Raw genomic sequence first — 15,939 nt, forward strand, 5'->3', positions numbered from 1 at the left:
AATTAAGTTGGTCAGTAAAACTATTGAAAATCTTTTCTTTGTACTTTTGTCAGTTGAATAATGGTTCATGTGAATTAACATATCACAGATTTTTGTTTTTATTGCATTTTGGAAAATATCCCAACTTTTCTGGAAATGGGGTTTGTAGTATCATCAGCAAACCTGGGACGTGACTTGAGCTGAATTTGGCAGGGCATTTGCAGACTGAGCACACAACCCTGAGGGGACACCAGTGTTCAGCATGATGGAGCTTGAGATATTGCTGCCAACTGAGATTGACTAGGATCTTCCCATTACTAAGTCCAAGATTTAGATATAGAGAGGGGTGTTGAGTCGCAACGAGAACAGTTTACCCACTATCCTCTGATCGAGCTGAAGTTGATGTACAACATCCTGGTGAACAAGGCATCTTTTACTTAAATCACCCCATCTGGCACCAATAATCATTCCACAATCAAAATCACTTTGATCACGTTTCTTCCCCATTCTGATAGTTGGGCTGAACAATTGCACCTCTTAACCATGTCTGTATGCTTTTGTGCTTTGAGTTGCTGTCACATAATTGGCTGATTAGATATTTGAATTAATGAGCAGCCAAGTGTACCTAACTGAGTATAGCTACATGAATGGGAGTAGTATGGAAGGCTATAGCCCAAATGCAGATCAATAGGATTAGGTAGATTAATAGTTTAGCACTGGCTAGATGGGCTAAAGGGTCTGTTTCTGTGCTACAGTGTTCTGTGACTGTATGGTGAGACAATTCATAACTTGGATGGTTTTCAGTCTTCAGAATCAGGGTTGGTGTTAACAGATTTTTGAACATTAAGAGAATTGAGGCAAATGGCACTGGGTGGAAATGAAGACAATGCATAGAATTAACCAACATTTTATTGTAGGTGTGAGGAACTTATTTGGGTTATTCTTTTTTTTCTTACATATTGATAGTTAGAGCATTATTTTGAATGTATGCCCCCTTAGCTGTATATCTAGGCAATACCTTATATAGATCACTGTTCCCTACTGCCCATCTCCATTTTCATCTAGTGTTCCATACTTCAGGTGCAAATCCATGCTTGGATTGCATCTGGGTATTAATTTTTTTCTGTTAATGTTTCCATGAAGTTTCTTAGGACATTTTATTATCTATATAAATACAATTTGTTGTTATTGTTGGTAAATAAAATTTGATGCTAATTGAGATGTGCCAACAATGTTCTGTTATTAGTTCCTTCACAAATATAATAGTTTTTTGCAGCTCCTATATGGTCTTATTTTCATAGGAAAATGAACTTCAGACAAAAATGATCAATGCAGGTTTACCCTATGGCTATGAATATCTTGGAAACACCCCCAGACTTGTTATCACTCCACTCACAGACAGATGCTACAGGTGAGTTTTGTGCATGCAATAACTAAATAAGAATATAAAGAGAATTCAGAATTACAAAGTGTGTTTATTGCCAAATGAGCTATATCAGGGAAATAGGGAATACAGTCCATTAAGTAATATTGTATAAATAAGAATGTACAACAATTTCATTTTTGTCAACAGAATATTTAGCCATGTATTAGTAATGAGTGAAAATATCAAGTAAGTGGCTTTTTTTTCTTTCTTTCCTTTTGATTGAGGGATAGAATCATAAGATAAAGCTTGCTTGGAGGCCACAAACTATAGAAAGGTGAAGCAAGTTCTGTATTTCTAAAACTGAATGGAATCTGAAAAATAGATTATCAGAAATATCCAAAAGGAATGAAGTCACAAGACTAATTGTTTCTGACTAATTCATGAATTAGTTAATGAAATATTCTTAATTACTGTTCTCAACTAGACCGTCTAAAAATCTAGCAAAATCTCAACTAGCAAAGGGGTGGTGGATGAATTCGACATGATGTAAGAACAAGCAATGATATGAACAAGAAATGAAATGATAATGGGCTTGAATCAAAAAACTGATGGTCTAAAACTCACATCATGCACCTTTGCTACTGAAGTAATATTTGGACAGGCGAGATAGCTGCATGATCCAAAGAACTGTTATTTAGTTGTAGTGTAGAGGGTTTCATAGATTCGCATTCCATTTGGAATCATCAGTCCCAATAATAGAAGCATGCAGGATTAGAACACGTCTTCATGATTGGATTCTGAGTTATCCAGACTGGGATGCCTCCTGATTATGAACTGGGACTAACAAAAAACAAAAACCCCTCACTGCATTAAAGTTAGGACAGAGTATTAGTAACCTTTGGTTTAGAGTTTGCTTTTTAGACTTATTTCTCCAGTTGATTCATTTCCTTCACAGTGTACAAAGAATATCTTGTTTTAGCTGTTTTTTGTCTTCTGCATTAGTGTGTCAGTAGAAAAGAGCAAATTTTAGATTTCCAAACATTTGTTTTTCAAAAAATTAAAAGTTACAGAGAAATTTTTGTATTTTGTTAAAAGAGATTAACATATTGAGTAATAGACCAATTTTCAAATAAACACTTGAATACTTAGTAGGTATGTAGCCCAGTGCATATTTAAACAAAGATGCTAATGATCAATGACATAATAAGTTGAATGAACTAAACTGATTAACTGAAACAGAAACTCGCTGCTATCTGGTTTGATCTTGAACTGAGCATCCCTTTCATCATCAAAACTGCCGACTTTCCATTTCCAAAACACCGTCTATCTCCATCCCTGTCTCTGCTTGTAGTTTATTAAAATGTTTATTATCACATTTGTTACCATTGGACAAAATTACTTCAATGATTTTCTGGCCCTTTTAGGGGGGTAAAAAAAACTTAAGGCTACGTAAACAGCCTGATCCAAGCTCATATCATTTCATGTTTTTACGTCATGTCCCATTCATCCACTGCCCCTTTGCTTTTTGAGATACATTGAATTCACTGTAATAATTTGAATCAACCTGTTTCGTTATCTTATCATGGACTAGGCTGTCACGTCCAGAATTCCTGCGATAAATCCCTCTATTTTTCTTCCCTCCCCCCCCCCCCATTCTGAGCAAGTTTTCGGACTCCCCCTTGATATGTTTTGAGTTTTTTCCTGATTACACTTCTGTAAAGTATGTTTGACTTGAATCAGAGATGTAAGGTAAATGCAAGATTGTGTACTTTTCGTTGCGGCTATTTCAAACATTTTATATAACAAATTACAGACATTTAGATTAGCCAGTGAGGAAATGGAAAACACATTATGTTGTCCAAATGCCACACAGTTTGTTCTAATTTTTTTAATGTTCATGCATGCTCTTTGAAAAGATGGATTGCATACTTGCAGGGACAGAATTATATTTCTATAAATTTCAACATGGCAACTGACATTTTTGGAACAATTTTGTTGGCATTTATTCTGATAGCAAGCCAACATTTCAACTTCCCTCTTGGTGAATCCCTTTATCTCCTACTCTTTTATCTACTCACCCTTTCAACCTTGAATGTTGATATAGTTTCTGTCTCAGCTCAAATCAATGCAAATCAGTTGTCTAATTTTACATCTGTGTAAAACAGATTTTCCTATTTTTTTGGATTTAATTTTGTTCATGTTCTATACTTAATCACTGTAATCAAACTTCTTCAAACCATATTATGACATTCTTCCATAATTATAAGCATTTTATATGCTTATAAAATGATGGTTGATGTGCTGCTGAAAGAACCTCTATATTTAATACTTTCATATTTATCAAGGCTTGATGCAATCTAGTGAATTCACCTCAAATCTCTTTTAAAGTCTCAACATCCTTTCTGATTTGTGAACATAGTATTCATAAAGGTTTTGTTTAGATTTGTAGCTATTTTTGTGTTCTTTTATTTTCTGTACCTTACATTAAAACTTAAAATTACAACTAAATTTTTAAAACGGAAAATGATACAGACTTGAGTTTCCTGTAACGTATGATAAATGTAGCCTTGAGTCCTTCTGCTTTTCTGCTGCCCTCAACCCTGTTCAATTCAGAGTATAATTACTGCGTTCCACCTGATAGAAAACCCATTTTCCAGATTACCACTGCATCTGTGTGAGTCTGTTTTGTCTTTTAATATATTAAGTTTAAATCTTATTTTGGTATGCTGTAAATTTCAACATTAGTCCCTTGGAGTCTTTTTTTATGATGAGTATACATGTAAATTACTTTTTCATCTGACCCAATGTGCATCATTATTCCTTAATATACTGAAAAACTGTTTATTCTGTGTTTTACCTTACAAGTAATTTCAGCAAATTACTATTTTCCAGTTAATTTCAGATACCTTTAAGTATTCATTATCTTGTGGACAGAATGTACAATGAGTAATGTATGTGTGTATATTTGAGTCAGAATTAGTAAAAAAAACATTATATCTGAACAGAAAAATGAGCCGTAGAAAATATATCTATTCATCTGTGGCTCTGAAATTTTACAAGTTAAGATGATAGATACTATGCAGAAATTTTATTTTTATATATAACAAAATCAAAACTATTACTATCTCTGTAATTGTAAACTCTGTCATCTATCTTTGTCGATCTTGAATAAATGAACAGAACGTTGTTTGGTGCATTAAATCTACATCTTGGAGGGGCACCAGAGGGACCAGCTGGCACTGGTAAGACTGAGACAACTAAAGATCTGGCAAAAGCTGTAGCCAAGCAGTGTGTGGTTTTCAACTGCTCAGATGGATTGGACTATATTGCTCTTGGAAAATTTTTCAAGGTGTGCGTAATACAAATTTTTACAAATTCCTAATATTCAATGTGGAAAGTTCATTGTATTTTTAATTGCAAACTTGATTATGATTTCAGGGATTGCTGTCCTGTGGTGCTTGGGCATGCTTTGATGAATTCAACAGAATTGACCTGGAAGTGCTTTCTGTTGTTGCCCAGCAAATTCTAACGATCCAAAGAGGTATGTTAATTTGGCATTCTTCGCGTATTCATTATTAGTAAATCCTTCAAAATTGGCACATTAAACTGCTATCATTTTTGTCAATGGACATTTGCTTTACTGATATATTAGCATGATTTGTGGTATCCCTTCTCCCTTTAGTGAGTAGAAAGGTTTCTGATCTTCAATTTTCATGTATTTTATACAAAAACGTATCTGGTTGATGAAATAGAAAATTAATTCTGCATTCACTTCTGTTCCCAATTTTATTATTTACTTTATCCTCATAAAGATGACTTCCTAAATGACAGATGTTACTGTCAACTGAATATGTAAAAAGTGTTAACAGTACTGATGTGTGATATAAGGTACAGGGAAAAATAGCAAGTTGTAAAAAAAGTAATGTCCTCTCCATTCCTCAGTTTAGTGTAACTTGACTGAAGAGCTGGCTAGCTGAAGGTTGAATGTGAATTGTTGTGTTTGTCCATAATTTTGATGGAAAATTGGCAGAAATCTTATTAAGAAAAGTATAACATTTTATGGGGAATTTGTGATGGCTTCCAGGCACTTTAATTTCTGGCTTCTGTGAATCCTCTTTTATCTTTTAAATGCTTTGCAGCATCAAAATTTGACTGGCTAAACCTTTTAGTATCTAGCTGTGTACTCTTTGCCTCTTTAATTTTATCTATCTTGTTAGAGAGACTCATTTCTATTTTATATATTTTTTATTTTATGCTTTATGGATAAAGTGCTGCAAAAGGATTTGCATTTATGTATTGCTGTATTTGACATCCCAGCCTGCTAGATGGGTAATGATGCATTTCAACAATGTAGGAAAGCGGTAATCAATGTGTACAGGTATCAATTTTAACCGACGTTTCAATGACAAACTCAATGGAAGAATTTGTCATTGAAACGTTTGTTAACATTGATACCTGTACCTGGCTGAAAGCCTGTGAAGAGTTTATTTGTTGTATACACCTGGAAAACACTAGTTCCTTTTTCATGTGTGCAGTAAGTTCACAAACAATAATGTAACAATGTGTAAATACTTTTGGACTGACAGTTGGACTTTCAGGCATGAAACTGAGAGAGCTACTCATGAAGTGACAGCAGGGACCCATTTATACAACATCAACTGAGTATCTATGCTATTTGCATGACTGTATTCAAATTTCTCTGATAGGTTTTTACTTGAGAAATTTCATTTTCATGAAGACACATAAAGCATGATGATTAAAATTTACTAACTTTGCTATGTAAATTATACACCTGCGGATATAAGTACTGTACAGATGGTGTGCTACCAATCGTGAGTAGAATTGGGAATGACTTTAAATAGATATTTGTTTTCTATTTAATTTGTTAGATCTTGTTGATATGGGGCCATATTCCACTTTCACGTCATGGCCAGATTATTCAGAAGGGGAGTATCTATCCAGGTAGCCTGAAGAGTCACTGACTTCTGCATCTAGGTCTGAATAGAGTCAGAACACTGGAGAAACCTTCCTCTTGAAATTGCCCCAATTGCGTTGCCAGATATTTAAGTTGTCACATTTCAAAGATTATTAAAAAGAAAAGTATTTTGAAACTAATTTTAAAAATCTATAAGAGTACAATTAATTATATAAGAATGAAATTAGCCTCTATTCTTTGTTCCCTGCAGTCCTAAAGTACTGTTAATATTAATGTGGATGTTTTGTTGGGTTTAAATGGATGCACAATCCAAGAGCTGATTGTTAAACTGGGGAATGCCTGGAAATCTCAGTAAATATGCAAAAAAAAAAATAGCTCTGGTCCATGGGTTGAGATTCTAATTTGGAGAAAGGACAATTTTGCTGGTATCAGAAAGTATCTGGCAAGTGTTGATTGGGACAGGCTATTTTCTGGCAAGGATGTACTCAGTAGGTGGGAAGCCTTCAAAAGTGAAATTTTGAGAGTACAAAGCTTGCATGTGCCAGTCGGAATAAAAGGTAAAGATAACAGGGGTAGGGAATTTTGTTTTTTTGAGAGATATTGAGGCCCTGGTTAAGAAAAAAAAAAGGAGGTGCATAGGTATAGGCAGGTAGAAACAAACATGCTTATGGAGTATAAGAAATGCAAGAGAACGCTTAAGAAAGAAATCAGGAGGGCTAAAAGAAAGCATGAGGTTGTCTTAGCAGACAAGGTGATGGAGAATCCTAAGAGATTCTGCAAATATGTTAATAGCAAAATGATTGCAAGAGACAACATTGGTCCTCTGGAAGATCAGAATAGTAATTCACGCGAGGAGTCAAAAGAGATGGGGGTGATCTTAAATGGATTTTTGCATCTGTATCTACTCAGGAGGCGGACACAAGGTCTATAATGGTAAGGCAAAACAGCACCAACTTCATGGACTTTATACAGATTACAGAGGAGGAGGTGTTTGCTGTCTTGAGGCCCTTGTGGCTACGGGGGTCAGGGGGTATGGAGGGAAGGCTGGCGCGGTGTTCTGAGTTGGATGATCAGCCATGATCATAATAAATGGCGGTGCAGGCTCGAAGGGCCGAATGGCCTACTCCTGCACCTATTTTCTATGTTTTCTATGTTTCTATGTAAATTAGGGTGGATAAACCAGGGCCTGACAAAGTGGTCCTGTGGGAGGCAGCTGCAAAAATTGCCGAAGCCCTAACAGAAATAGTTAAAACATCCTTACGACAGCTGACGTGCCAGATAGCCAATGTTGGTCCGCTGCTCAAAGCCTGATTTATACTTTTGCGTGAAATGTACGCCGTAGGTACTGTGTACCCTACGCTGTTGGGTGATGTGCACCTCCCCAAAAAAGTAACTTGCACGTTGCAGCTACGCAGACCGCAACAACTGTGATTGGTCTGCTTGGTAGCATCGCACTTCATCCTACGCATCTCCAGTTGCTTTTCTCCGCCATGTCTGTACACTGATGCGAAATAAATGGTTGGAGACGATGAACCAAATTGTCAAATCTACCTGCCGACATCCGAAAATATTTGAAATACATTTCCTCGTCCATGTCTCTCACGAAGAAACTCAACAGTGGCATAGAAACCACACCGTAAACTAGTGTTTTGGCGGTGAATTACAGAGCGACGCAGACACAATAACACATGCTCGCTACAGCGTAGGGCTACGCAGAAGTATAAATCAGGCCTATGGTGTAGGCTACGGTGTAGCCCGCACGCACAAGTATAAATCAGGCTTAAGAAAGGCTCTAAAAATAAACCAGGAAATTATAGACCGGTGAGCCTGACCTCAGCCGTGGGAAAGTTATTGCAGAACAATGTTGCCCCTTTTGCCTTCCTGCCTGTCCTTTTGATACAATGTGTATCCTTGGACATTAACTTCCCAGCTATAATCTTCTTTCAGCCATGACTCAGTGATGCTCAGAACATCACGCATGCCAATCCATGATTGTGCGACAAGTTCATCTACCTTATTTTGTATACTGCCCACATTCAAATACTGTATAACACCTTCAGTCCTGTATTCACCCTTTTCGATTTTGCCTGCCTTTTGTGTTGCAACTCACCCTGTTGACTGCAATTTTGCCCTATCAACAGACTCTCTTTTCTACACATTGCCTCTGTTTGTAAACCAGCTTCCTCATCTTCAGCACTATCATCCGCCTTTCCTATAATACTTCTCGCATTGAAATATTCACGGCTCAGGACACTAGTCACACTATGATCAACCTTCTGATTCCTAACTTTGCCTAAAACTTTGTTGTACCAACATCTCTCTCCACGATCCGCATTGGAACTCTGGTTTTCATCCCCTTGCAACTCTAGTTTGATCCACACCATGCAGCATTAACAAATCTTCCCGCTAGGATGTTAATCCCTCTCCAGTTCAGGTGCAAACTGTCCCTTCTGTACAAGTCCTACCTTCCCTGGAAGAGAGTCCAATAATCCAGAAATCTTATGCCCTCCCTCCTACATCAACTCCTATGCCACATACTAAACTGTATAATCTTCCTAGTTCTGGCCTCATTTGCATGTGGCATGAGTAGCAATCCTGAGGGTAGCATCTAACTCCCAGAACACCCCATGCAGAACCTTGTCACTCCTCCTACCCATGTCATTAGTACCTACGTGGACCACAACCTCTGGCTATTCACACTCCCAATTAAGGATTCAGGGGAGTCAACCTGAGATGTCCTGGGCCCTTGCACCTGGGAGGGAACATACCATTTGGGAATCTCTTTCTTGTCCACAGAATCACCCGTCAGTTCCCCTAACTAACATAAAAGTTATCAGGAAAGTTGATGAAGCCAAGGCAGTAGACGTCTGCATGGACTTTAGCAAGGCATTTGACAAGGTCCTGCATGGGAAGTTGGTCAAGAATGTTCAATCACTTGGCATTCAAGGTGAGGTAGCATATTAGGTAGTGAATGGTAGGGTGCTGAGGAGTGCAGTAGAACAAAGAATCTGGGAATACAGGTCCATAATTCATTGAAGGTGGTGTCACAGGTTGATAGGGTCGTAAAGAAAACTTATAACATTTTGGCCTTCATAAATCAAAGTACTGAGTGCAGGAGATGGGATGTTATGTTGAAGTTATATAAGCCATTGGTGAGGCCTAATTTGGAGTATTGTATCTAGTTTTGGCCACCCACCTACAGCAATGATGTAAATAAGAATGAAAGAGTACAGAGAAAATTTACAAGGATGTTGCTGAGACTGGAGGACCTGAGTTATATGGAAAGATTGAATAGTTTAGGACTTTATTCCTTGGAACGTAGAAGATAGAGAGAAGATTTGATAGATGTATACAGAATTATGAGGTGTATAGATAGGATAAATGCAAGCAGGCTTTTTCCACTGAGATTGGGTGGAACTACAACTGGAGGTCATGGGTTAAGGATGAAAGGTGGAAAAATAAGTTTAAGGGGAACATGAGGTGAAACTTCTTCATTCAAAGGCTCGTCAGAGTGTGGAATGAGCTGCTAGCTCAAGTGGGGTATGCAAGCTCGATTTCAACATTTAAGAGAAGTTTGGATAGGTACGTGGATAGTAGGGGTATGGCGGTTTATGGTCCCTGTGCAGGTTAATAAGAGTAGGCAGTTTAAATGAGTTGGCACAGACTAGATGGGCTGAACGGCCTGCTTCTGTGCTGTACTTTTCTATGACTATGACTCTGTGAACCTATGACAAGATGGACCTCCATCCATCTCACAGCAAATCCTATTGAAATGATGGTATCAATTACTGTTGGGTGAGTTCAAGACTTCCTACTTTTGACTGCAGATGCCTGAAAGTCTCTCACTCGCAGACACTCAACAATAGCCATAAACTTAAGATGTCTGTGCCATGGAAATCAGGTTGCAATGGAAGCATTCAGTCAACTGTTTGATGGTTATTGAAATGGCAATAGCATTACATAAGGTGCCTGCGTAAAGAACAGTCTTGATTATTACTTCGCTACAGTGTTTCTAAAGTCCAATATTTTAACAGGTCTTAAAGGGGAATGGGGTAGATTTAAAGCTTACCATTTCTATCATCAGCTGTGCCTGCTAGGGTACTTGATGATAGTTTGTTTCCTTGCAACAGATAAGTTAGCTCTGGATTTGGGTTCCTACTAATCTGAAATCAGACAAGTACACTCACCATGATTACTGCCATGCAGGTGGAAAATGCTTACAGTTATGTTTAGGCCACCTTGCTAGGCATAGTAATTTGATTGCTCTCTTCCCATGGGCTAGTTGGAAAGGTTGTCAAGGAGTGGAAGGATGGATGGTTCACTTCCTGAAGTACAGTTTCATTTACACCTTCTGAATGAAATGTGAATACTGTACAACACTGAAGAGCTTTATGAAGGAATTTGAGGGTTGTTAGCAATCCCACATTGGGTTATACCAGTGATTCCCAAACTTTTTTTGTGTTTGCCCCTTCCCACCAGCTCCCAGACCACATCCCCAGCATCTGGACCTTTTTCCACAGTCCAGGATAGCATTCAGAGGTTTCTTTCTGCAACCAGAAGGCTTGATATGATTTCTTGAACCTCAGCTTCAGTTCAAATTCATTTTGTAGTGAAATCAATTCTTCCTCCACCTTTGCTGTTAATTCCTCAGTACAAGTGTTCTGGAATAGATTTACATATTACCCAATGTGGAATTTGGATTGAGAGAAGATCCTGAAATCTCTCTGAGACATCTTTCTGCAGCTTACCCAGGTAGGCACAGTAGTCTTGAGATTATCATCTGGTATTCTTTCTTCCTCTTTTAACACAGAGAGGCTGGGAAATTGGAAAATGTCATGATGAGCAATTTTGCATTTAAATAGGGTTAATTTGGAAAGAAATGTGGAGATGACTGGACTGATTTGACTTTGATAAGATTCACATCATTTCTTTACAAATGAAGATTGATTTCATGAAACTTTGCAAATAACTCTGACAAATTAGCAATGCCATTCCTATTATTTATGAGTGGATTTACTGAATGAAGCACTTGAGTCTTCGAATAATTTTATCCCAATTTCAAAAAGCCCATAGAAGTATCCCATTCAGCTTCCTTCTGAGAGATGCTTGACTTCTGTGTGCAACAACAAGTATTCCAACTCTTCATCATTCTCAATACAAAATGCTCAAAATGGTCGAGACTTAAGAGCATGGGACTTGATTTTATTTACCTCTGTGATAACAATATTTAATGACTTGTGCTGCCGATCATTTAGGTTTTTTTGTGACAAGATGTTGTCTGTGAGGGTTTCTTAAATGACCATGTGGACGGTCCAACAAGAGGAGGGGCCATATTTTACCTGTTGGGTAATGAGCCAGGCCAGGTGACTGACCTTCAAGTGGACGAACAACTACTTAACTACTTAACTTTTCAGGATAGTGATAGATAAGGATAGGTATGATCCTTGTGAGAGAAAATTGCAGTCGGACAAATTATGAGGGCATTAGGCAGGAAGTAAGAAACATTAATTGGAAACATTTTTTCTCTGGCAAGTCCACATCAGACAAGTGGAGGGTGTTTAAGGATCAACTGAACATAGCACAGGAATAGTATGTGCCTGTTAGAAGGTAGGACAGGGATGGAAAGATTCAAGAACCTTGAGGTGATGAATATAGTCAAGAAAAAAAAGGGGAAGTATGTAAAGCTTCAGAAGTTAGGACATGAGGATTATAAAGAAGCCAGAAAAGAACTAAAAAAGGGAATTAGGAAGGCCAGGAAGAACCATAAAAAGCCTTTGATAAGTAGGATTAAGGTGAATCCCAAGGCATTTTATATGTACATCAAGAGAAAGAGGATAACTAGGGGGAAAGTGGGACCATTCAAGAACAAAGAGGGGAATATTTGCTTGAATGCCCAGAATATGAGTGAGATACTTAATGAGTACTTCAGTATTTACCAAGGAAAAGGATATGGAGGACCAGGAGATCAGTGCTGACTGTATAAATATCTTAGGATGTTTAGAGGTCAAGGAGGTGGAAATGTTGAGCCTCCTCATGAGTATTAAGGTGGATAAGTCCCCAGGGCCTGATGGGATTTACCCCAGACTATTGAAGTAGGTAAGTGATGAAATTACTGTGCCCTTGACTAATAGCTTTTTTCTCTTCTCTAGCCACAGGCGAGATACCGGAGGACAGCCAAGTGGCTAATGCTGGTACTTTTATTTAAGAAGAGAACAAGGGAAAATCCTGGGAACTATAGACCTGTGAGTCTCATGTCAGTTGTAGGGAAATTGGTGGAGAAAATTCTTAAGGATAGGATCTATGAGCATTTAGCAGCCCATGGCCAAATTAAGGAGAGCCAGCATGACTTTGTGTGTGGCAGGTTGTGCTTTACCAACTTGATTAAGATTTTTGACAAGGTGACGAGAGAAATTGAGAGTAGGGTAGAGGATGTTGTCTACATGATTTTAGTAAGGCGTTTGACAAAGTCCCTCATGGGAGGCTCATCCAGAAGATTAAGATGCCTGGGATCCGCAGCAAATTGGCTGTTTGGATTCAGAACTGGCTTGTGCATAAAAGACAGAGGTTAGAGGTTGAATGGACTTATTCAAGCTGGAGATCTGTAATTAGTGGTGTTCTGCTGGGATTTGTGCGGGACCTCTGCTGTTTGTGATGTATAGAAATGACCTGGATGAAAATGTAGATGGATGGGTTAGTAAGTTTGCAGATGATACCAAGATTGGTGAAGTTGTGGATAGTGTAGAAGACTGGTGAAGAATACAGTCCAATATAGATCCATTGCAGAAATGGGCAGAGAAATGGCAGATGGAATTTGACCCAGATAAATGTGAATTGTTACACCTAGGTAGGGCAAATGCAAGGAGGTACACTGTTAAGGGCAAGATTTTTAATGCTGTTGCTGAGCAGAGAGATCTTGGGATCCAAGTTCATAACCCCTTGAAAGTGGCTACAAAGGTTGATAAAAGGTGGTTCAGAGGCTTATGGAATGCATGCTTTTATTAGTCAAGACTTTGAGTTCAAAAGTGGAGAAGTTATGTTGCAGCTTTATAAAACAGTGGTTAAGCCACAACTAGAGTATTGTGTACAGTTCTCGTTGCCCCACGATAGGAAGGATGCTGAGGCTTTGGAGAGGTGCAGAAGAGGTTTACCAGTGTACTGCTTGGTTTAGAGGGCATGTGCTATCAAGAGAGGCTGGATAAACTGGTTGTTTTCTCTGGAGTGCTGGAGGCTGAGGGGACATCTGATAGAGGTTTATAAGATTATGAGCAACAGAGAGTATGTGTTTCGCAGGGCTGAAATGTCTAATACCAGAGGGTATGCATTGAGGGTGAGAGGAGGCAGGTTTCAAATGGGATGTGAGGGGTAAGTTTTTTATTTAGAGAGTGGTAGGTGCCTGGAATGCGCATCCTGGTTTGGTGGTAGAGGCAAATACATTGGAGGGTTTTAAGAGACATTTGGATATGCACATGGATCGAAGGAGGACGGAAGGATATGGACATGGTTTAGGTAGGAGGGAGTAGTCTTTGGGTGTATTTGATTAGTTTGGCACAGCATTGTGGGCTGAGTAACCTGTTCCTGTGCTGAACTGTTCTACGAGGGGTGATTGATAAGTTCGCGGCCTGAGGTAGAAGGAGTCAATTGTAGAAAGCCTAGCACATTTATTTTTCCTACATTTACACACTTAGTCCAGTGGTCGTGGAGCATGCGGATCCCTTTTTTGTAGGAGTTGGCATCTTGGACCTCCAGAAGTGGTCCACAGCAGGGGTGATTGATAAGTTTGTGGCTTAAGGTAGAAGGAGATGAGATATTAACTTCAAACTTTCTGCATTTTCACTCAGAGTTGAACTCCATGTGCATGTAATGAGAGCTGTATAACTCATCTCCTTCTACCTTAGGCCACGAACTTATCAATCACTCCTGCTGTGGACCACCTGGAGGTCCAAGACACTCTTATTACATGCATGTGCAGTTCAACTCTTTGAGTGATTATGCAGAAAGTTTGAAGTTAGTAATTCATCTCCTTCTACCTTAGGCCACTAACTTATCAATCATCCCTGCAGTGGACCACTTCTACAAAGAAGGGATCCGTATGCTCCATGATGTGGACTAAGTGTGTACGTGTAGGAGGGGAATATTTTGTAAAATAAATGTGCTTGGTTTTCTAAAATTGACTGCTCCTACCTTGGGTCACGAACTTATCAATCACCCTCGTATGTTCTATGAATTACACACTGAATGGTAAATATGTTAGGTATAGCTTTTTTTTCAAGCAAATAATAACTTTCAAGAAAGTGGTGTCCTGTCATTGATGGTGTACTGTATATCGGACAAGCAAGAATGTTGGTGAGCAAGATGCTGTTCTCTTTGAAAAATTGCTCCCCCTTTATATCTGTTTCTAGTCCCATTGCAAATAAGACAATAAGATATAGGAGTAGGACATTTATAGGAGTAAATTTCCAAATTTCAGGCATTTGGCCTATCGAGTCTGCTCCGCCATATCATCATGGCTAATCCATCTCCCTCAACCCCAGTCTTGTGCCTCTTCCTTGTATCCCTTCATGCTCTACCTAATCAAGAATCTGTCAACATTTGCCTTGGATATACCAAATGACTTGACTTCCACAGCCGCCTGTGGCAATAAATTCCACAGATTCACCTTATCTCCATTCTAAATGGACCCCTCTGTTCTGAGGCCCCTGGTCTTGGACTCCCCCACCATAGGAATCATCCTTTCCAAATCTACTCTATCAAGGCCTTTCAACATGCGATAGGTTTCAATGAGCCTCCCTCTCATTCTTCTGAATTCCAATGACCACAGGCCTAAGAGCCAGGAAATTCTCCTCACATGATGAGCCTTTCAATCCCGGAATCATTTTTGTGAACCTCCTTTGAACCCTCTTCAATATCAGCACATCATTTCTTAGATTGGGGTCCAAGATGCTCACAATACTTCAAATGAGGCCTCACCAGTGCTTAAAAAAGTCTAAATATTCCATCCTTGCTTTGATATTCTAGTCCTCTTCAAATGAATGCTAACATCGCATTTGCCTTCCTTGCACCCACTCAACCTGCAAATTAACCTTTAGGGAATCCTGCACGAGGAATCCCAAGTCCCTTTTCACCTTAGATTATTGAATTTTCTCACCATATAGAAAGTAGTCTACACTTTTATTTCTCCTACCAAAGTACATGACCACACACTTCCTGGCACTGTCTTCTATCTGCCACTTGTTTGCCCATTCAGTGAATCAGTCTTAAATCCTTCTGTAGCTCCTTCACCTATCCTTGTATTGTCTGCAAACTTGGCCACAAAGCCATCAATTCTGTCAACCAAATCATTGACATATAACATAAACAGAAGCGGTCCCAACACAGAACCTTTGGAACACCACTTGTCACCAACAGTCAATCAGAAAACGCTCTCTTCATTCCCAATCTTTGCCTATCCATTCTGATGATACCATGGGCTCTTAACTTGTTAAATAGCCTCAAATGTGGCACCTTGTCAAAGCCCTTCTGAAAATCCAAGTACAGGTGTCCCCCACTTTTCTAACATTTGCTTTATGAAACCTCACTGTTATGAAATTGAGCAGCCGTTAGCAAGATGAGTTCTAAGGTATCGGAAAAGCCTAAAAGAGCTTGTAAGGGTGTTACACTT

The 15,939-nt window shown here is 38.8% G+C and overlaps 1 protein-coding gene across 2 annotated transcripts in view; it reads left to right on the forward strand.

The window, feature by feature from the left end:
• The window catches only part of dnah7 (dynein, axonemal, heavy chain 7), a 309,070-nt gene that overhangs the window by 76,475 nt on the left and 216,656 nt on the right, over window positions 1-15,939 (forward strand). For both annotated transcript variants that reach the window (XM_072261643.1, XM_072261644.1), the window contains 3 exons: window positions 1,281-1,390; window positions 4,526-4,694; window positions 4,784-4,886. In XM_072261643.1, the coding sequence (XP_072117744.1) occupies window positions 1,281-1,390; window positions 4,526-4,694; window positions 4,784-4,886 (382 nt within the window). The remainder of the gene's footprint in view (window positions 1-1,280; window positions 1,391-4,525; window positions 4,695-4,783; window positions 4,887-15,939) is intronic.

The sequence above is a fragment of the Mobula birostris genome, chromosome 6 (assembly GCF_030028105.1).
Source record: "Mobula birostris isolate sMobBir1 chromosome 6, sMobBir1.hap1, whole genome shotgun sequence".
Lineage (NCBI taxonomy): Eukaryota > Metazoa > Chordata > Chondrichthyes > Myliobatiformes > Myliobatidae > Mobula > Mobula birostris.